The sequence below is a fragment of the Tachysurus fulvidraco genome, chromosome 14 (genome assembly GCF_022655615.1).
Source record: "Tachysurus fulvidraco isolate hzauxx_2018 chromosome 14, HZAU_PFXX_2.0, whole genome shotgun sequence".
In the NCBI taxonomy this organism is placed as follows: Eukaryota; Metazoa; Chordata; class Actinopteri; order Siluriformes; family Bagridae; genus Tachysurus; species Tachysurus fulvidraco.
Genome location: NC_062531.1, coordinates 13,567,803 through 13,590,908, shown reverse-complemented (window position 1 = coordinate 13,590,908; position 23,106 = coordinate 13,567,803). Strand labels below are relative to the sequence as shown.

The 23,106-nt window shown below is 40.0% G+C and overlaps 2 protein-coding genes across 9 annotated transcripts in view; both read left to right on the top strand.

Moving 5' to 3' along the window:
- Positions 1-1,152: 1,152 nt before the first annotated feature.
- trim36 (tripartite motif containing 36) lies at positions 1,153-17,673 on the top strand. 4 transcript variants are annotated; one of them, XM_047823008.1, is made up of 11 exons: positions 1,153-1,458; positions 3,658-3,898; positions 6,709-6,810; positions 7,662-8,011; positions 8,637-8,783; positions 9,286-9,381; positions 10,104-10,357; positions 10,672-10,793; positions 13,208-13,504; positions 15,919-16,216; positions 16,816-17,673. In XM_047823008.1, exons 1-11 carry the CDS (start codon positions 1,396-1,398, stop codon positions 17,165-17,167), a joined length of 2,322 nt encoding a protein of 773 aa, XP_047678964.1. In that variant the 5' UTR covers positions 1,153-1,395; the 3' UTR covers positions 17,168-17,673. The 4 variants fall into 4 exon arrangements, with proteins under 4 accessions (XP_047678964.1, XP_047678962.1, XP_027023114.1 ...); XM_047823006.1 differs by lacking the exon at positions 6,709-6,810 and having other exon boundaries at positions 1,155-1,458; positions 15,898-16,216; XM_027167313.2 differs by lacking the exon at positions 6,709-6,810 and having other exon boundaries at positions 1,156-1,458.
- Positions 17,674-20,249: 2,576 nt separating this feature from the next.
- ccser1 (coiled-coil serine-rich protein 1) overlaps positions 20,250-23,106 on the top strand; it is a 77,932-nt gene continuing 75,075 nt past the window's right edge. For 2 of the 5 annotated variants that reach the window (XM_027167097.2, XM_027167098.2), the window contains exons 1-2: positions 20,251-20,508; positions 21,476-22,620. In XM_027167097.2, the coding sequence (XP_027022898.2) occupies positions 21,504-22,620 (1,117 nt within the window). In that variant the 5' untranslated portion in view covers positions 20,251-20,508; positions 21,476-21,503. Of the gene's footprint in view, positions 20,509-21,475; positions 22,621-23,106 lie in introns of all 5 variants that reach the window. The other 3 variants (XM_027167095.2, XM_027167099.2, XM_027167096.2) reach the window with 2 other exon arrangements.

The window sequence follows — 23,106 nt, the reverse complement described above, 5'->3', positions numbered from 1 at the left end:
CAAAGTTTTCTTCGGGTTATGTTATATTGTTTTAGATCATTCAAAGTACAGACATATTTGCTTATCATATGTAAAAACCTTGTCTTAAAAAATTGTCTCTACAGATTGATTAGAGTCTGAATAGGAAATGATACCTCACTACCATCACAACCATCACAACAGCTTGCAGTTAGTTGCTGCCAACAAAAGACCAGGGTTTTTTCCCACTTCATATGCTGAATTTGATGCAGGTGCAGTATTAGCTCTTGCCACCCCATACAGCAGCGGTGTCCAATCTTATCCGGAAAGGGCCGGTGTGGGTGCAGGTTTTTATTCCAACCAAGCAGAAGCCACAACAGAGTCTACTAAAAGCCAAGAACAACTGATTAAACAGGTGGAATCAGGTGTGGCTTCTGCTTGGATGGAATGAAAACCTTCACCCACACCAGCCCTTTCCGGATAAGATTGGACACTGCTGCCATACAGATACTGCTGCAAGAGCACTTTAGTCCTTTAATCTGTCCAGTTCTCTCAACTTCTCATTTGTATATTCTGCTCAGTTGTATATTCTGCTAATACCACCTTCGACACCATCATTAAATAGCCGTGCCCAGTCTCTGTACAACTGTGCCACGTAGTTCCACTCCTTTATTATGCGGGATTTCTCATTAATATGGCACTGAACATTGATGGAAATGGGTAAAAAAGAAAGAAGATTCTTTGGTGTTTTTTTTTTTTTTTGGAGCTGCTCCAAACACTGAAACCTGACTGTTATCATCAGAGCATTGAATTACACAACTCCTAATTTTTTATTGGAATAACAGAAATACAGCACCATGTTATAATGTATTAGAATTCAGGGTGAAGTGTTTCTTTAATTGGAATGAAGTGTAACACTAATTTCTGTATTATTAGCCAACATTATGCAGGTCTGGGCATCCAGGATAACCTTGGTCTTTAAGCAACTTTTCCAAACATTAGGCTGTCTGAAACCTCATTTTCACAAAGTACTAAGGCCTATTTACCACTACGTTAATTATTGTAATTGTAGCTGTTGCTTAATGAGAGCTGTGAACACAGCAACAGCTCGGCAGCGTACATGAAGCCACGCCCACTCCCTGACAGCGAAGGGCGTGGTTTCATGTTTTAAAGATGATCCTACTGGTTTATTCAATTTGACCCCTAAAGCACCGCGAGATCAGTGTCACGTTATAGACACAGGCCATTCGCACTGTGCTGTACATGTGGCACAGTGCATACAATCCTGCTGTCTTCCTTTTGCTCCTGTCTCATGGCGTGTGTATCCAGGGAGACTGAACCGCACCCCTGAGCCGCTGGAGGGCTGATATTCTCTTCTCTCTTGGTCTCTTATACACCCCTTTAACACTGCCGTTTGTATTGATCGGAATATTTACGATGTCTGACTCAGAGGATATAACGGAGTTCGGGAGCATAATGGAGCGGATTGAAAGGGGAGAGGTAAGTGTACACTGAAACATATTTCCCACGTGTTTTTTTTTTTTTTTTTTTTGTTCTCAGAAATCAGCCATTGCTTTGATCTTGGGAAGATGAGGGCTGATGAGGGAAGATGGGGGATGAAGATGTTTAATGATGATGATTGATGAAGATGATTGATGAGGGATGAAGATGAGGGATGAAGATGAGGGATGAAGATGAGGGATGAAGATGAGGGAAGATGGGGGATGATGATGATGAGGGATGAAGATGAGGGATGATGAGGGAAGATGAGGGAAGATGAGGGATGATGATGAGGGATGTTGCATTTCAGTTAAACACCGCCCTGTCTCTATGAGTACAAAATAAGCATTGGATCATTACAACATTTAGCGGGTTTTAATCAGAATTTTCCAATCTAGGCAACGTTTTATCTGGGAATATAGTACATTCATGTGCTATCGGGATTCTCGTACTTACTGACCCCTAGCTGTGAACATGACCGTGCAGATACCGTTATAAGAGCTGGCAAGTGCTCAGAGTTATACATAAACACCCTCACACTAACTACAGCACAAAATGCTCAACTATTGCAACAAATATTCAAGATGAACATAACAAACCACGCTATATTATCTGACCAGATTGGTGTTTATCAAATGAAACAATCTTTATAATAATAAGTATTTTAAATATTTTATATATAACCATGATAATACAAATCCAATTGAAACGTAAAGGTGGACATTAAACGAAAAAGCATACACAATAAGCATCCAGACAATAACACAGGGATGTATTTAACCAGATCTGTCTTAACTCACATATCCTACTTCTCTAATGCACTAAGTGCAAGAGTCTAAGTCACTGCACTAAGTCTAAGTCAATAAGGTCATATTTCAGCTCATATTCATCTCAGATCCTCCAGCTTTTTACATGTACCGTATTTGTCAGACTTACATTTATCTCATTTATACACCACTTAAAGAGACTGCTGCAGCAGCGCTTTAATCCTTTAATCTGTGCAGTTCTCCCAACGTCTACTAAATAGGCTCCCTGATATGGTTACCAAAGTAAGAAAAAAATAGTTTAGCCAACTAATAACACACTTGCACCTTAGTTCAGAAGTCTGGACAATTAAATGATATGACACGTGAGGGCAGGATTTCCCTTCATCCTGGCAACTAGAGACTGAAGTGTCAGGCAGGGTTGTGTTTTCTTATTTGCTTTACTCATGCAACACGGACTGACTGTATAAATGCAACAAATAATTTTTTTCTTCATTCGTTATATCTTGACTGAAATTAGCTCACGTTTATCCTTTAAAACATTAGTGATTTTTTTTAACAAGAAGACACGAGCGACTATACGGCTCATTCGTCCACGCCCCCCTAATTTGCATACACAAGGGCTGCCAGGGCGGTTGCTAAGGCGACTTTCTTTGGCCCCGCCCTGATTCCGGGCTTTCTGCGCTTCTTCTTATAAACTAACGGCGGTGCGCGTGTGTGCCGATTCACAGCGACTCTTTATCTGTAGTGCCGACTTAGAGGCTTTATTTCACCTTCTGGTTCACGGCAAAGTTCCTGTTCTTCAGTTCAACTAATTCTAACACTAATTCTAAGCAGTTAAGCGGTTTACAATGTCTGCGGTATCAAGACGCAGCTCTATGGGGGTAAGTGATGCAGCAACATGATTCGAGTCTTTGGAGCTCATTAACTGTCGATAACAGACTCATTCTGTCTCAGGTTGTGTTTGGATAAAAACCTAATAATAGATAATCTGAATTGACACATTTTGTGTTGACTAAAAGTGCGACAATATCGTCTGGTTAAGTCTGAAAGAGCTGAACGCTACATTTCAAGGGGTGTAAACTAGCTGAAATGTAACAATGGCTTGTTCCCTTCCCCTTTATTTCCTCACACGGCTCTTCGTATGCAAATGAAGCTCGAGCTCAACTGCAGGGGTCTTCAGTTTAGAAGAAATAAAACTCGAATCAAGTCTTGTTCAAAACTTTTCTTGAATGTGAATTTCTTGCATGTGAATTTCCACTGGAATTTCCCTCACTGTGTACTTGAATTTTAAAAATGAATGAAAAGTTTAAAAAAAAAGTTTTCTGCCCAGATATCTCAGTACTGTTCTTATTCAACCAGAGTAACTGAAGCCTGATCTCTCTCTCTCTCTCTCTCTCTCTCTCTCTCTCTCTCTCTCTTGCATTATTTGCAGGTCCCTATAAAGAACATAGAGCGTGAGCTGATCTGCCCCATTTGCAAGGAACTGTTCACACACCCCCTCATCCTGCCATGCCAGCATAGTGTTTGTCACAAATGTGTCAAAGAGCTGCTCATGTTAAACCATGACGACTCTTTCAGCACGGACGCCGGGTCAGAGTGCTCGAACCCTGGAAGCCCTCGGTCCAGAGTGCCGTCTCCCAGCATGGAGAGGCTTGACAGGCTGGTCCGATCAGGTGCGTCCCAACTCTGAGTCTCAATAGACACACGCATCTGACACTTGAATATGCAATAATGTCCTTTAGAGAATTGTTTATATTTAGTCTGTTCATTTGCTATGAAACTGATAGAAAGTGCAAGAATGGCTGTTGAATTTGTTACCTCTGGGTGCCTAGTTCATAAATGTAAACATGAATGTGGTTTAAGGAGGTAGAAAGCAAAAGAAGGAAAGTTATACTGCCTTATGCAAATATTTAGCTTTCTAATGAATTACTCTTTAACTATTCAGGTTTGACTAGTGTCAAACCTGTTAATTACACTTGTCAGTCTTAGATCAATGAACATATGCATCGATTTTAGCAGGATCTTCAGTGCTGATGGTCTACTGCTCCCGTTCCTGCATACAATAATGTTTTAGTTAATTTTGCACTTACTATAAATTGTTTCCTTACATTTGGAGTTCTCTGTTCTCTGTATATTTTAGCAGAAATGGCTTATTTAGTTAGCTATAGACATGTTCTGTGTGGACCCCCAGCAGAGAGGAGAAATTGACCAATGTTTTCTAGTTCTACCTCCTACAAAGTGTTGTCATGGTGAGGCAGTCTGGCATTAGGAGGATTAAATCAAACCGAACAAACCTTGGGACAAGAACCTCCAGGCTTCTTTTATATCACCCAGCATTTGCTTAAACAAATAATTCAGCTTTATTTTTGGCCGAAAGATACGCATCAAGCTCCTGTGAATTAACAACTATGTTCCTGTTGTCCTCATCTACAGTGTCAGCTTTGCATTGAAATGTGTGACATGTAATATGATTTCATGTTTGTGCAATCCTGGGCTGTAAGCCAGGTCTCATGCTACATTTGTTCACATTTGTTCTGTGTTACTCTTATTTTATATCACTTCTCTGTTTGTTGCTTGCAGCCTCACTCAGAAGGTCGTTCGGAGGGAGAGGTAGATGTGGGTTACATAATTTGAATAGCTGTAGTGAGTACGGTGTTTGTAGAACCCCTGTGAACACACACTACTTCTCTGTAGATACAAACAGCTCCTTGTGCGAGACGGTGTAATGGAATAACGGAAACGATGCCTTTTGAAAAGTCTACTGAGCATATTCACTGGATAACATGGTGCAGCTTTGAAGCCACACATTTGCAAATGCTTTTACAAGGAATGAATCCGACCAGAGAGAGAGAGCGATAGATTGATAGAGAGATAGAGAGAGGGTTTAGAGAGCTGAGGACGTTGCTGTGGATGTGTGCTGGCCTGGAATGTGTTGGTCACTTTGTAGAGTTTGTCTGTGAAACACAAATATATTTTAAAATACCATTTCACAGTAGTCACTTACTTTAGTCACTGTGAATTTCAGTAATGCTAAAAGTTTTCTCTTGCTAGGTTTTTTATATTGAAAATTTTCTGGTCTCAAATTTAACTTTGCAGTTTAAAGCGATTTAAATATTTGGTGAGATAATGAAGTGATGTTGAGTTAACGCCTATTTTATTTAACCCTCTTATTTTAATGTAGCATTCTTCTTTTTAATGCTGGCATAGGTGTTTAACAGGCCTGGGATGGAGAAATGATTAAAAGACCTGTTAAACCCACAAAAGAAAATGTCAGCTAAATATTTCAGCTGCTAGTATTGCTAAAATTGTAACTTTTATTGATTTTTTTCTGAACTAAAGGACTTGATCTGATCAGATATGTTTTATTGTAATCCAACAGCCACAACAGATATTTCCATGTTATTAAACTTGAGAATGAAACAATTGCACAGTTGAGTAAAATGAAAAGCGCTGTGGAGCGCATAAGACGTGCCTCGTCACTTCTGATGTACGGCAGGCAAATGTGCAAACCTGAGGTATCTGAACTATGCTTTTTTGTAGTTAAAGAGTTGTAGTGAACATTATTGGGGAGATATTTATTCCTAATTTTATCCTGAAAGCTTCATATGTGATGGCCCTATTTTCTGCCCACATGAGGGTAAAAACACTAGATCTAGAGAAAATCCATGAAAACAGTGTAGCTGTCTGCTGGTGTTTCTATCTTCACATTGAGCTCATGTGGATGCTTGGCATAACCATTGGCTGAATGTCAATGTCAGTATTTATTTGAATACATGTGGATCAAATGGTTAACGGTTATTTGAATATTTGGGAACATCCCTAGCTTCCACAGAAAGTGATCATCAGGTCAAGTGGTGGTTTATTTGATCTGACCACCAGCAGATGGCACTAAAATTACTAACAGCTCCTTTAAACCCAATAGCTGGACAGATTGTATTGATTTGTATTCTTTAACTAAAATGTGCGTCGTCTTTTCTCTTAACTAATTAATCAATGCATCAGTGCACCACATAGTCCTAGCCAAATATTTTTATATTATGTGTAATATAACAGATTACGTGAATCATTACAAGCCTTAGCCAGACTTGCTTCTATTCATTGATTGTCCTGGCAGTAAATATGCTCAGTGTTTCGAACGCCCATGCACAATTGTCGCCTGTTTCCAACCGTTTGACTCTTCCACCCATGTCTGATGTGAATATCACACATCAGATTGCGTCCAAGAGTGCGCCCCACTGCAGAATTAGTGATTGGAAAGTGAGAACATTCTACCAAATTTAACTGAGGCAGAGCTGAAGGCAGATAATGAGTACATATGAAAAAATGTTTAGTTTTAGCATAGTACCATGATCTTGAATGCAAAGGTGCTTGCCATTGATTTGTGGTTTTTGTATGGCCAGGCACCTCTATGCTCTGCCAGAATGGCTTTACGATGACTTACTGGTCTGAGCGTTTTATTTTCTTTTCCCTCCTCTGCACTGAGTGTCATTGCGGCAGCAGCAGCAGCAGCTGGCCCAAGCAAGCCGCGCTGCAGATGCTGCCTGCTCCTCCCCTCCCCGAACAGCACAGCGCAACCATGGCCTAAGTACATGCTCCCTTCTTCTAACACGCCCTTACTCATTGCCTATTTTATCCTCATTTTGTTCATCTCCCATACGTAAAGGTCCTCACAATCATTCGGTCACCGCCATCTCCCACCATGTCCGCAACAGTCAAGCCGTTATGAGTCCGTTACATCTCCGTACATCTCTGTGCATGTTTTTTCTGTTTTGCATCCATTGGTCACTTTTGTGCAATGCAGTGTGATGTCACTGTCTTGTGTTCATGCCGTGCATCTAAGTTTAGTCTTTTCTTAGCTGAAGTGTTTGTTACCTGCTTGCTTCTGTCATGGATGTAGTGAATGTTTACTTGTTCTGTCAGTGACTTTCTCTTATGTCTGAGATTTTTCATGTTTCATGTGGAACACTAACTTTGTGTCTGTCTCTGTTACCGTACTCTGCTTATTTATATGTTAGATACATTGAACTGGACAAGAAACAGGATCAATCTTTACCTGATATCTGTAGTTTTCCTGGTGTCAGTAAAATGTCAAAAAAAAGAAAATGGTTGGTTAGTTATCATGCATCATACCCAAGTATGTGGTGGTGTTTTTTTGGGGATTAAAAGCACATTTGCAACATCATCTGACTATTCATCTTGTCAATCAAGAATTTGGTAACTGGCTCACATATCTTTTGTTTGGTATCTCTTTGTTTGACCTCCCTTTGTATTTGAGCATTTTATTGTCCAGATCATTGTGCACCTTGTGGCTTTTCCTTCTATCTGTTTCATTGTTTGTGAGCATCCTGTTTCATCTTTTTAGGTCAGCAGTGCTTTAATTTTTATAAGATTGTTCATCTATGCATTTAGCTGACAGTAATATTTGTGTGAAATCAGGGTCCGTGTCCTCTTCTCCCGGCTGGAGGCGCTCCTCAGTCACCCCCCGCGTCACCAGCTTTCCGTGCCCAGGTTGCCAGCGTGACATAGAGCTGGGCGAACGCGGCATCAACATGCTCTTCCGCAACTTCACACTGGAGAGCATCGTGGAGCGCTACAGGCAGGCGGCCCGTGCCGCGGTCGCCATCATGTGCAACGTGTGCAAGCCGCCTGCTGTGCAGGAGGCCACCAAGAGCTGCATGGACTGTAAGGCGAGCTACTGCAACGAGTGCTTCAAGCTGCACCACCCATGGGGGACACCCAGGGCCCAACATGAGTATGTTGGGCCTACTACTAACTTCAGACCAAAGGTATGACTGCCAAAGCTGTAAAATTACTAACATCAGATCTTGTATTGGTGTCCTGGTTATCATCTGATGTGTAGTCAGGTCAGACTGGCACTTTAGGCAAGAAAGGGAGATAATGTATGATATAATCATGCTGTAATATGTAAGATATGTAATATCTCTTTATTAACAAGGTGTTGGACCAACATTTGCATTTAATACAGCCTCCAAACCTCTTGGAATAGATTCATACAAATTTTTGGTATGAATTTTCTACCATTCATCTAGCAGAATATCAGAAAGGTTGGAGCAGAGAACCTGCTTCTCACACGTTTCTCCAAAATTTCCCACATTGGTTTGATGATATTCAAGTCTGGGGATTGAACTGGCCAGGGTAGATGTTGTAGTTCATAACGGTGCTCCTCAAACCCAGTCTAAACTCTTTTGGCTGTGTGTAGGGGTGCATTATCATCTTCAAAAATGGCATAATTGTTTTAATAATAATAATAATAATAATAATACATTTTATTTAAAGGCGCCTTTCTGAACACTCAAGGTCACCGTACAAAAGAAGAAGAAAAACAAAAAAAAAACATCATCATATAGATCATATTCTCATCCCCAAGAATTTCCATCTTTCTGGCTGCAGGTGTTGATGTGTCCTGAGCACGAGATGGAGAAAGTTAACATGTACTGCGAGGTGTGTCGCAGGCCAGTGTGTCACCTCTGCAAACTTGGCGGTTCGCATGCTAACCATAAAGTCACATCCATGAGCAGTGCCTACAAGGTCCTTAAGGTATGCAGACTCGAAACAAGATTGGAATAGAAACTATAGGTTTCTAATGCATTCTCAAGCCTGTGATGGCGCATTGTATTTGTTAAGAGTTTACAGTTTAATTCTTTTTTAACTGCTCATTAAAAATTTATTATCCTGCTTCTCAAGAACTCCGGATCATGTTGCTTGTTAATATAAGGGAAAAAATTCACGTGTGTACATTTGTCAGTTAAAGCCTCTTCTTTACTTTTGCCCAGGTGTAAATTCTTAAAGAATACAAAAAACCACCACAGGCCCATTTTGTCTTTAGTCTAAGCTGTGTAACCTTAGATCAGACCAAGCGGGCCTGGGCTATGCATTTTTAATGCAATCAATTCTGCCTAATAATGTTAAAGCCATCACAGAGCCCAATGTCTTCTGTCAGTGTGGTATTAGATGCTGTGAACTGCCTGAAAATTGCTGGCGCAGTTCACTTTCCATTACGTGCATTCAAAGCCTAATAGATTTATTTGTTCCTCAACAGGAAAAGCTATCAAAAAGTATCCATTACTTAATTAGCAAAGAGGAACAAGTGAGGACTCAGATTTCTGAACTCGATGTCATGATTCGGCAGACAGAGGTACGTAGTTTGTGGAAACATTTGAGAGCCTTTTGCTCCATCTACTTCACTGCCTACTGCAAGACAGGATCATGTCTCTTCTTGTCAAGTAGAATTAATAAAAATGAACATACAAATTTTGATGGTCAAGCCATGGAATATTAGGGGATTGATATATGAAAAATACAAAAGTCTACAATATTGTGATTTAGGATTACATTTTTATATTACATTACATTTTATCATTACAACTTCTAATTCAATATAAAATGTAATTATCTGTAGCAATAAATTTAATAGTGTAGGTTAGAAAAAAACTCCCAGCCAGAATTTTATTGATTAAAATAGTGTAATGGTCTCAAGATTCTCATAACCAGTGAATTGTGTTTATGACTGCTCTGTTTAGACATGTTGGTAGCTGGCAGAGTAATAATTGTCTACTGGTCCACAAGGACTGGTTCTGGAAATGCTGGTGTAGTGTATTGTGTGTAGTGATGCACTTACCTAATGCTGAGTACTAGTGCTAGGCCTAAATTGGCCTGAAGCAATGGATTGATTTTGAGACAGAGCTGGCCATGACAAATGCCTTTCTGCTATGGGAGTAGAGTAGCTCCTGAGTATTTCCTCTCTTAAGCACATCATTAGCTGATGGAAAAGAATAGCAATCAGACCAGCACTTGGTATATTGAAAATTATAGTAGTTTTTGCTTTTGGCAATTAATGTTTGTATCTCACCAATGTAGGAAAATGGACAGCTTGCAGAGAGACAGGCGCATGAGCACTTTGAGCGTCTATTTGAGACTCTGCAAGAAAGAAAGACTGAAATGTTGCGGTCCATTGAGTTGTCCAGGAACCGACGTCTGGACAAGCTCAAGAGCCAGGTGGAAGAGTACCAGGGCATGTTGGAGAACAGCGGTTTGGTGGGTTACGCACAAGAAGTCCTCAAAGAGACTGACCAGTCCTGCTTTGTTCAGACGGCTAAGCAGCTCCACATCAGGTTACACCAGTATCCCCTAAATTCCCTAATTCTTATTTTTACAGCTGTTTATTTTCTGACACAAGCCACTTAAAAGTGGCTGGTGGTCTGTCTCATGGTTCTGGTCAGTGAAAGCTGTCCACGTGTTTGTGAGCTTTGCAGAATGACTTGTATGGGTGGATTTATGTCTAATAATAGTGCCCTTCAGTCTAATCCTGATAATTGATCTCTATTAGCCAGCTTTTGTCAGTTTACTATCTAAGCACTTCTTATACATTGATCAAACATGGCTGCTGTTGAACTGCTGCTGTATCTCACCGTCTTCTTGGGTTCAGGATTCAGAAAGCCACGGAGTCATTGAAGACCTTTCAGCCTGCTGCGAACCCCTCATTTGATGAGTTTGTCCTGGACACCTCAAAGGAAGAGTCCTTGCTGAAAGATCTTTCTTTTGGTGGAGGTACGTGTGAGAAAAGCATGCGTTCATCTGTTCCTGTAGGTGGGTGGTGGGGTGCTGGTGTGTCTGCTACCAGTGGCTCTCTAATTACATAAGCTGGTTGGAGTCCTAATATAGCCTAGGATTTTGACACAAGGAGGATTGACAGCTTTTGCTCTTATTTCATTCTTAATGACTTGTATACTTGTTGTAAGGTAGAGTTTATGAAATGGGTTTGTGTGTGATTATATAGAGTATACAACTGAGCACACTAGTTTCAGATTTATTTTCATTATTTTAAATGTTAAATCTATCAACATTTACTAAAGATTGATTGTTTCGGTTGTTCCTGAAAGTGTATGATCTTAATAGTGTAACAATCACCATTGTCTGATATGGACTTTCCTCTTATTCCACTTGTTCCTGTTCCTCCAAATACATCTATTTGTGTCAGGTGAATGTTTTTCTCGATAACCTATAAAGTAGTGTGTGTGTTTGTTTGTTTTTCCGCTGAGAAACCAAGGGAATGCAAAGCTTTGCGCTCAATCATGTGTAAATAATGCAACATACAGGGAGAAACTGGAGTGCTACAGAGGCAAATATAGATGTTAAAATCGCAAGGTAGTATACAAAGTCTGCTCAGGAACTGATTATTTAGTCAAAAGTCTCTCCTCAGCTATGCAATCAAAGAGAGCATTTTGTACTGCTCAGCAAAAAATATGCAGGGGGGGGGGGGACATTTCAAACTTCTAAAGCTGTGGGGTAAGGTCTGGTTAATATGTGAATTGTTCCTGAAAACATATTGTAAATGTGTTAGCTGTTTATTCAGATCTTTGCAAACAAGGAATTTTATGTAACTAGACCTGTAAATGACAGGCAGTGATATGCTTAACTTAACTGTTATGCTCACTAGTATAACCATGCTTGAAGACTGGAGTCTGGCAACTGTTGAGCAACAGCTGACTAGTGATCTGTCGGTGAACCAAAATGGTGTAATTCTGGTTCAAACTGGCCAAATCCTGCTTTTTATCACACACATCATCCACAAAGATTTTCTTTGGACTATATATGTGTATGTATGTATGTATGTATGTATGTATGTATATGTGTGTGTGTGTGTATATATATATATATATATATATATATATATATATATGTGTGTATATATATATATGTATATATATATATAATGTATATATATACACATATATACGTATATATGTGTATATACATACATTATATATATATATATATATATATATATGTATGTGTATATGTGTATATATATATATATTTTCCTTATTTTAAATGTTAAATCTATCAACATTTACTAAAGATTGATTGTTTCGGTTGTTCCTGAAAGTGTATGATGATATATAATATATAAAAGAATTTTTTTATATCAATTTACAAAATGCAAAGTGAACAAAACTTCATCCATTTCAGATGTAGGTTGAAACACAGTTATTAATTGAAACAGAAACAGCTGTGTAGGAACAACTTGGCCAAAACTTAGACTTATGGATGTGTAAAAATGGCAAGTATAGTATCTAATCAGAATCAAAGCAACAACACAAAGTGTGCAACATGTGAAAGGGTCTGAAAACGTCCTGGATCTACTGTGTGTTTCCCTTGTGACCAATTAGTGACACAATACATAATTTTAAAAGGCCTGCAAGTAATGTAATGATGTATAAAATACTATAATTAAGACCATCCATTTAATTTCAATTTTTTTCCCCCAGTCTATTTTTTGCAAATTCTTCTAAAAAGGTCTGTGTATATTGAGAAATGGAAATGGAAAAGCATACTAGGCAGATGGCATATGGTGCTTCCATTTTGACACTGCATCTCTGATTAAAGTGGACTTTTATTGGGGTTTTGTAATGCTGATGGAAGCCATAAATGCCCATAGAATAGCACACCTTCTTGGCCTCCAGCTCTATAAATCTGTTTTTGTTCTTCTCTGCCATGAATTCATGACCAGTGAGCAAGATGAGGTTTCTTCCCAGTTTTGGGGTTTATTGCAACCCCTGTTCTGTTCAGTACCTTGTTATTTGGGGAGAAGGGCTTTGGGCTTCGTGCCTAAAGGCTTGGCCGGCTTCTTTAGTTGTGTGTCAGTCCCCTCTTCATCCTTGCTTGTCGAGGTTACAGCTCTTCACTTTTTGGATGGGGTCATGCTTAAGAGTACTTCCAAGTTTAGCAAAACCTGAAAATGTATTATACAAGCTGCAAAAACAAAGACTGATGATAAAAAAGCACCCATTAGATGTTTTATTTACCATGCAATATATTGTGAATTTTGGAGTTGTTTCTGCATTGGGAACAGCTCTATTCTTGTCCCATTCACTTCATGTCCTTCATAGTTTGATGCAGGAACCATGTCTTTATGGTTCAAATGGTAACACAGAATTATGTTTGTCCATTTGTCTCTCCAGTTCCCGATCCTCCTATGATTGACTTGTCTCAGAGTCGTGTATATAATGAGGGCCTGATCCAATGGAGGCTGCCGGACGACTCTCTTCCCACTGACCAACATGTTCTTGAGTATAGAAAAGTGCCTGCAAAGGATGAGGAGAGCCACTGGCACCAGACCGAGCGAGTGTACAGCCCCAGCACAGTGGTGTGTGATTTGGATAGCAATTGCCACTACGCATTCAGGGTGCGGAGCTGCCGCAATAGCATTCACAGCCCCTACAGCCCAGAGGTGTCCTTTCACACACCACCTGCACCAGGTAAATGAACATTATCATAGTTAATAATCTGGTTCATGCACAATAGCCGCTACCCAATGGAACTCACCCAGTTCAGTCACAGCTGTGTATGAGACCGTATGCTCCAGCACTGTAAAAAATCCTCATTACAATAATAGCACTTTCCCTCTGATGGTATGGCATGGCTTAGCCAATTAACTATGATCCCACATGATGACACTTTTTTTTTTCATGATGTCCATGTCCCTGTGATGAATATAGTCACCCTTCTCCAGAGCCCATGTAAGTTTGGACCTGCAGGTGATGTTAAAAATAGCTCTCACCATCGATTCGTCGAGTACGATTAAAGAGAATCTTGATTCGTCCCTGAATGAATAATTTATTTACCAGCACAATAAGTTATGAGTTAGATTTTTACATAGACTTTGTGTGTCACATACCTTATTACTAGTTCTATCTCTTTACCAAACCAGCTAAAGAAAGTTCTAAAGCTTTCTAATAATTGGAATCTTCAAACCTGTAAATTGTATTGTGATGCTTTAATGCACACATTTTGAGAGATTTAAAAAATGCTGAAACGATTCCTCTAGTATGTCAAATACAAAAAAATCATTGAGGCAAATTATTTCTAAACTTCGTTTAGTCCATTTACTGTAACTACACACAGTAGTACCCCCATGTACCATTATTACTGACGCACAACCCGCTAAACTCTGGACATGTGATAAACACTGACGCTGCAAAATGAAAAACAGAGGAACAGGGAGAAAGCGGTGAGGGATGAGGAGGAGATTCAGGCAAAACAAAACTGCAGAAAGTTTCCAAAATTTGTGATAATTTCAAATTAAAACTTCATACAGTGTGTTTTCTGTAAGATTGAACTGGCGCACCACAACAGTATACGTTCGATGCTTCAACATCTCATCCAAAAACACTGTCCTCGCAAGTCCACTGAGCGGCATCGACACAAGGTAGTTTGAACTAAAGGCCCATACAAATGTATGTTGGTTGTGGCTATCAATAGTTGATAGATCAATAGAATAATCAATATGGTGTCTAGTTATGATTTCCCCAAATTTTTTCTAAAAAGTCCTGTCTTATTTTCTCTTGCATATTTTTCATCTTTAATAAAGAAAAAAGTACTCCTTATCCAATTACTTGATTAATCAAGAGCTACAGCCCTAGTATATTTTAATCCATAAAATTGTCTACGATGTCTATAAATGTGCCGGTCTTTTTATTCAAAGCCACTCCGACATTCTGCTGATTCTGCACCTTGCTCAAACAAATCCTAGCTATGCATTCTGTATCACAGTGTATGAAGCTGCTCTTCTAAGTTGATTAATGACTGAACATATGGTATGTGGCAGTTGTACTGCTGAGCCACCACATGTGTAACCTTCCGTGACGCTATTGTATGTATTTTAATGCACATACTTGAACAAGATCACTAAGTATTCCGATGCCTCTTTTGTGCACCTCCTGTCATGATTACCTTTATCTTAGATTTAATCTGGCAGCATTTGTGTGCTCAGACCAGCAGAGCATATTCAGTCTGGCCGTCTTTTCTGTCGTTTGTTATTCATTGAACGGTGGAACATTTTAAACTGCTGTCAAAATCCAATCTGTGCTAGGGTTTATCTCTGGAGCTGGATGAAGGGTCATTCCAAATGAGCGCGAGTGTGTTATTAATGAGGGGCATTTTTGGGTCTTTGTACCTCAGTGTAATATTTGGTGCCTTGCATCTGGTGCCTTGCATTTGGTGCCGGCATCGGCTCAGTGGTGTAGTGCTCGGGCCGCAATTATACAATCAAAATATTTTGAAGTAAATTCTGAGTTGGGATTAATTAAGCGTAGCTACAAATGAAATTACAAAATGAAGGTGTATTGTAGTACTGTACTGAAGTATCTTACTGCATTTCTAGTCAGTGTAATGTTTCAACATATTTCTGTTGACTCACTTGGTAATGTTACAGAATTAGTCACTGACTGTCTCAACAAAAAGTAACCTCTTTTGTAATTAGTTTATTTCCTTTATTTGTGTAGTGTTTAATACCCTGGAACTGTCCCTTCCGTATTCTGCAAATTTGCGATTACAGAATTGAACGCAAAATCAAGCACTCAGCAATCAACTTCACGCTACTTTTTTGTTGGACGTTTACAAGAAGAATCCGGTGCTTGCAATTTTGCCATTCATTTGCAATTCAATTAGCTTTCCAAAAAAAGCACAAAAAAATTAAGTTGAATCACAAATATCCGAGGGTGTATATAACCGGAAAAGCCACTAAAAACAAACAAACAAAAAAAAAACACCTCAATGAAATTCAGGAGGGACTGGAAAGAAGCCTCTTTCTATATTTTGAAACACTAATCCTTAATTAATGCCCTTAAACCAGGTTTTACTTTTTAAGAAGCTGCTGTTTGCTTTTCCAAAGTGTTCGGTTTCCTGTTCAATGAGAAATGCGGCTACAGCGCCGAGCGTCTGAGGTTGAGCAAGAGGAAGGACTCTGTGGACAGCATGGCTGGCATGACCTTCTTGTTGGCTGCTGACCGGGTTCAGACTGGAAGTTACATATGTCTCGACTACATCATCGGTGACACAGGCATCTCTCATGGTCGCCACTACTGGGCTTTCCGTGTGGAACCAAGCTCTTACATGGTGAAAGTGGGTGTGGCTTCAGATTCGAAGATGAGTGAATGGTTCCACACCCCCCGTGACACCAGCAGCCCACGGTAAGTGTAGTTGGGGAAAATCATCCTCTGTTACTTCTGTTGATTAACTGCCAATTTGTGTTATACTTTACAAAAGGCTTTTACTAGTGGTCAGTAATGTGAGGTTATGGAACAATTTATTTAACTGATGAAGGAATAGTATTTTAAAGGCAGAACGCTGTAAGGAAATGCCACTTCACCTGTTCCCTAGTTCTTCTGACCATTTTCAAGAGAATAACCGTGTTTCAACATTTGAGACACCCCCCTCCCCCCATTTTTGTCATTTCCCCTTGTTGGAATCTGTTTCGACATCCAGGGCCATCCCTTGTCTGTCAGCTGATGTGAAGGTCATTAATTGAGTCCTGGGGGGATTGATATAATGAAACAATGTAATGGAGACATGAGAAGAAAAAATAGTAGATACTACTGTTTATAGGTTTAATTATGCTTAAGATTGCACATTTAGAATATTTAGGCATACACACGTACATAAAAGCATGCAATCAAAGTACTTTTTGCTTAAATTGGGGCACCGATCTGGTGCTTTAAATAGTTGGATGTAGTCCAAGCCAACTGGTCAGCAGATCTTGGTCATGCCATTCTTATAATTTTTTTTCTAGGTATGACCATGACAGCGGGCATGACAGTGGCAGCGAAGACACGTGCTATGAGCTCTCTCAGCCTTTCACTCTGCTCACAGTAGGCATGGGAAAGGTCTTTATTCCCAAAGCGTCCCACAACGCAGCCTCGGGAGACCATGGCAGCCGTGTTCTGCCACTGCCTCAGCGAATCGGCATCTGCCTTGACTATGAGGCTGGCCGTGTCTTCTTCTACGACGCTGACTCAATGCGCTGCTTCTTCGAGCGTCAGGTGGACTGTTCCGGAATCATGTACCCTGCTTTCGGCCTCATGGGGGGCGGAGCCATCCACCTGGAGGAGTTCATCACAGCCAAGCGTCTCACTTACATGTGAAATGTGTCTGAGTTGGTCTGCTGATCACTTACTATCCTATTCCATTGGCTTATTTTGTCCCTTGCTTCTCACAAGTCAAGATATATAGCTATTTGTGAAAACACAATTTCGGTGCACTGCTTCAGTTTCAGAGCCACATGTAATGTGAAAAACCCTAGATACAGTGCCTTTTAGAAGACCAACTAGGCCGGTGTTTAGATTCTAATGTCTGCACTTATACAAATCAGGGTTTAACACCAGTCACAGAAATGCAAAAGAACACACTACACCTTAATATAATGCACTGTTTTACAGATGTCATTTATTTGCTGTACAATTTAACGATTGTAAATGAGTACGTTAATCGACACTAACTATTACCTGTGCACTAATAATCACCGACTTTGTACACTGTTCAGATTGTAGAAATGCTGCTTAGGCAGGCTTTGTTTCTATCACGAGAAAGATTACGAATTGTTTAAGAATAATTAAGAATGTTCTAATAAATAATTTGCAGTGAAATTGAATCTATTATAAACAGTCTGTTTTAAAAACACCATGAAAGCGCTTGCTTGCAGTGGACTGTCACGTAAGGACACCTCGAAGTGATTGGTATGTAACTGAATGCAGCATTGTTTAGCTTTTGCATTTTGAATGTAGCTTTAAAAAAAAAAGCAAGGTAGCATTTGAAGCACAGCTGTGCTGCTAGGTTTTAACCAGGGTATGAGTACGAACACTGATTCAGAAGGTGATTGGTTTAATATGCACAATCACAGCCAGTCCATAAATGACTGACTAATACTGACATGGCCTTAGTGAATGATGCCGACTGATAACTGGCTTTAAAGGGATTTAAATGGAGTAGCAGCAGATGGAATGGGATTGCCATGTGATTCCTCAGGTACTCACCCTATGGGCTTTCTAATACCTACCTCTTAGTCCTGAAATAATAATAATTGGCGCTGGTTTTATGCTTGGATGAATTTGAGGTGGTGGTATAGCATGTGCCTATTCACTGAACCTCAATGGGTTTGTTTGCCTCTTAAGCTTGAACCCTATGAGTTTACCAAATCAAAGCATTTTATTTCTCCATTTTAATGCTTTTTAACTTGTTCTTTTTTAACCTCTTTGATATGTTTTTAAGATGCTTTCAAATTTCAATGCTTTTTGATCCTTTCCTACTTATGTTTTAGTTTTTATTTCATTGTAGCATAATCCTTTGTGATAAGAATGTTTGTTTTAAAGAAAGCATCATCAGATTATGACCAAGAAGTCCTTTTTTTTCTTTTCTTTTAAATCTCTTCAATAATATGTAATATATTTTACATGTTGTGTCCTGAGGGTTGGTTTGTTTGTGGTGATTTATCATGTGAATGATGGTATTGTCACATAAGAAAATAGTGAAATCATGGGATGCTCTTCCAGTAATTACTTGCAAACACTAATAATCATGGTTTATCACATTTCTTTCCACAGTGGATTCAAGGGAGAATCTATGCACATTAGTTTACAGTTTCTTAATTTTTTTTTTGCGAAGTTACAATGTTTGTGTCAGAGTGTAATTGTAAACAACATATAACAATAATTAATTTTCCTTGTACACGTTAAGCTGTTCAGTCTTTTAGGGTGGGGTTCTGTTTTCACTAATCACTTTTAACGTAGACTTAGTGGTAGAGTATCAAGATACTGTGAGCTGTACTTGCTTATTAAACAGGACATGGTGTTTTAGTGGTCATTTTAATTCGTCGTTAAGATAGCACTTTATAGCATGTTAAGTCTCATGGCTCGGTGCAGATGTATGTGAAGTAGTGTGCAATATAATTTCCCCCCATGGGACATACTATACTCTTCAATGAGCTGTGGTGTGATGTTTGTATTTTTGTGAATTCAAGGCTTTAATGAAAATGAAAAGCTGTCTGTCACTTGTATATCTATATTGTTTTATTTTTTAATTTGCCACGTGGGGTTTTGATATAAAATAAAAGTGTTGAAACTGGGATGAGTTTCTTTATTATTATTATTATTATAATTATTATTATGAGGAGGATTTTTTTTTCTGAATGTGCCTGCAGGTAACAAACATTCCACTTATTTGTCTCTAACATTTATCAACTGTAAATTTAGCGTTTATTTTGCCAAGTTTTTACGTGGAAACGAATAAAAATCTAAATATACTGCGTATAAGAGTTCATATACTACTGTACTGTGACCTTATATAGCACTATTCTATTGTAAGGCATCAGTGACGCCTTGTGGCTTTCAGAGGAATTACACCCTTAAACAGGAGTTGACCTAATGCAGGTTACACTGAATGTAACCTACCCACCAACCCAGACAAGGTGCCACTGGTGTAATGTCACCCAGTGGAACCCTATAATACAGGTGTCCTGGTACACGAAGAACTGGACAATATTGTGTCGCATTGCAACGTATGAATATATAAATGATGAAACTCATAAAATGTTTAATAGGTGCTAACTGCTAATAGGCGTAGGTAATAGGTTCAGTCATTTTCTATAACATCTCTGACTGTAGCAGAATCCCAGGCTTCATCTTCACAGTGTCTTGTTCTTCAGGCAGTGAGACTAATAATGCACACATCACAAAGATCTGGTAATGGATGTTGAAGCCTAATAATCCACTAATATCAATAATCTCAATCGGAAAACAACTTATACGCGACACCTCGGTGTAGGAGCCCTGAATGTAGACAATGCAAATCATTTCAGTGATCCATGAAATAAAAACATAATAGTCATGTAAGGCTTTGTGTCTGAATATATTTTCTACTGACTCAGACTCAGGGAATAAATGAATTAATACTCCTCAAAACTGGTGTGATTCGTATTAAAATAACCAGGCAGGGAATCACTTAGCTGATAAAACATACAAAGATTCTCTCAGACAGACAGATAGTCTAATATTAAACTAATATTCCATTAAAACCAACTAAAGATGCTGAGAAAATCTCACACCAGAGAAAACCCGGCGTCCTTCATGCTTCAACTAACCCCCGCCATGCCAAGGCCGCATCCCAAGTCACATAAAGGGCACTAAATAGGCTGTAATATCCATCTCTCTACACTTGGAGCAAGCAGGTGCTATTTGGTATCCAGCCATTTTTTTTTACTTACCTGTGCACTAACGGTCGGTGACGACAAGGTGCTCACGTCACCGAGGCAACAACGCGGAAGCGGAGAAAGAGACTCCACGTCATTTTAGGTGCACTATTGCGACCAAACCATGGGGTTTGCTGTAGGGAGACTGACATGTAATTGAAACTGCCAACCCCTGAGCCATAATAGTGTTTGGGCGCGCAGGCAAACAGAAAAGCGACGGATTCCGGAACCTCGTTTCTTCAGGTACTGCATTTCTTCTCTGTTTCTCTGTCACTGTTGACCTAGCATAGATGTGACTAGCTGTCACGGCTTGCTATTGTAGCGCGCGACGCTAACAGCCTGCATCACGTCTCGTTATTGACACACAATCTCTGTATTGCGTACACAAAAGCCGAGCTATTCTTCTGCTATAAAACGGCAACATTTGTGTTATAATCGTGCTTTGCGTCTGACTCGCAATTTACTTGCTGCGGTACCATTTAAAATATTACCAGAACTGTCAAAATCTCGGATTGATGTGTTGACGTCAGGTGATTGTTTGTAATCTGTGTAAATGATTATATTTTGTCTTTGACTTATGTTGTAAACGCCTTTCCTGACTGACCTTAGTTCTGATTTCCTCTGTGGGGGACGTGGTGCTTTAGCCTAATGGTTAAGGTGGTGGGCTGATGACTAGAAGGTCATGAGTTCGAATCCCACGTCCACCAAGCTGCCACTGCTGGGCACCTCTCCTGAGCAAGGCCCTTAACTCCCAATCGCTCAATTGTGTAAGTTTAAAGTCACTCTGTCTGATAAATGCCGTAAATGTAAACACCCCTAAGCACTCTCACCATTATGCAAGCCTGGATAATATGCAGGTGTTCATGTGTTGTGAAAAACAAACACAATTAACTTGTGTGTCAGAATTGTGTAGAATGTTTGCCGGAATGCACATCGCCATAATCCTGAATAGAGTGGAACCTCATTCCAGTGGTAGGTGTGTAGAAAAGGGTGTTCCGTGTAAAAGCATTTATAAGTTCTTAATCACATTTAGTTAATAGGAAATGCCCTTTTTTTTTTACATTAAGTACAAAAAATGTATGTGCAAGGCAACGTTGATCATTTTCATGCACTTGGAAAAATGATGCTGTCATTGAAACTTATTTATTTGTTATTTCAGGTGATATAATCTCCATGTGTACTGATTGCGTGTGTCTTTAATTTTATTCAGATTTAGTTAGATTTGGTGCTTATCTCTGATGGGTGAATCAGGGCCACGCCGATCCACCCTGGTCTCCAGGTTGCCCATCTTCAGGCGCAGCGCAAGGAAGAAGCAGGACTCCCTGCCGTCCTCTCCCTCCTCCGGTGGTGTAGGCAATGGTGTACACACTTCTTCTCCCTCAAGCACCAATTCCAGCTCCAGCAGCACTGGAAAGCGGCGCAGCCTTTTTCGAACACCATCTATCAGCTTTCATAGCAAGAGGAACAGTGAGTCACGAGCTGATTCCAACCAGTTCAGTGCAGACAATCGGAGTCGTCTGTCTGAGCCGAGCTTCAATGACAGTTGCAACAAGACACGACACTCGTTTGGTTTTGGCGGACACAAGAAGAAGCTCAGCCGCTCCCAGACAGAGGACTTTGAGAAAACCCCCACCAACCGCAATGTTTTCATCAACTGCATTAGCTCACGGACGAATGAAGCAGACGATTCAGGTTTCCTGGATGATGTCAGCAGCAAGAGATCTTCCAAATCAAAAAAGCTGCTGCCCAAGTCTTTTTCGGCCCACCATCGGTTTTCCAAGAACTACTCGAACCAGGTTGAACAGAATCAAGGAAAGGACGATGCTCCCAAGACAGGAACTCCAGGTTCCTGGCCTGGCGAACTTGCAGACTCTCTACAATCTCCCATAGTTTCTGAGGACCGCACAACAGCCATTACCCCCTCAGACTTTGTCCATGTCACCGAGGACACAGTCTCTGAAGTGGATGCTCTGCCTGTTCCGAGTCCAGCTGAAGCCCCCCCTGAGAATATGAGCCAAGGAGTTTCTACCTCACAGACATGCGCCAAATCAGATCAGAGTACTGTAGAGAAGCCTATACTGCCAGATATGAGCCAAACTGCCGATACAAAGTGTGAGTGTACCACTGTCCAAACAGAACCAGAAACACAGGATAAAGCAGCAGAACAGAACCAGAATGTGACCGAGACCAGTGAAAATGAACCGAACCCAGAGCCGAGCGAGGAGGAGTGCAGCTCCAATGCAGAACCCAGAGGAAGAACACATCGAAATACTGTGCTGGTTCAGCAGCTAGGAAAACCAGCAGGCCTTGGCAAACTGGAGAGCAGGCCAAGCTATCTGAGGAAACCTCACACAGGTATGATGAAGAGGAAATAGTAAAAAAAAAAAAAAGTAACCCCCCCCCCCACACACACACACCAGTATATAGAGGGCTTTGTTCTGCTGCAGTCATCTACATTTACAGCACGCATGCATACAGAAGTTCATGGAAGACTGTAGAAAAAAAAACATGTCCTATAAATATCTTATAAATCCCATAATGATTTACATAAGGTGTAGTACTTTCAGAGAGTTAGTACCACAAAGCCATCCTCATATTTCAATTGAAATCTTTTTCAGGATATTTTTCAAAGGTTACTCATTGTTTCATTTAGTTCCTTGTTTGTTTTCTAATGAACAAGGGAAAGACAGTCGCCCTGTCACCCGACACTTGCTGTTTATCAGGTTTTTTTTATCAGGCCAATTGCATCTACTTGAGTTTGTTGTAATTGAATATGATGGCTTTAAAACACTTTTCTCACTTTTCGTGACCCGAGGCTACATTTTGAGGAACCATACCACG

Excerpts from the sequence above, each read along its gene's own strand:
- trim36 (XM_047823008.1), top strand. The coding sequence starts at position 1,396 with ATGTCTGACTCAGAGGATATAACGGAGTTCGGGAGCATAATGGAGCGG. Across the intron at positions 6,811-7,661 it reads ACAGCGCAACCATGGCCTAA|GGTCCGTGTCCTCTTCTCCC; the intron begins GTACATGCTCCC and ends GTGTGAAATCAG. Across the intron at positions 10,358-10,671 it reads GCTAAGCAGCTCCACATCAG|GATTCAGAAAGCCACGGAGT; the intron begins GTTACACCAGTA and ends TCTTGGGTTCAG.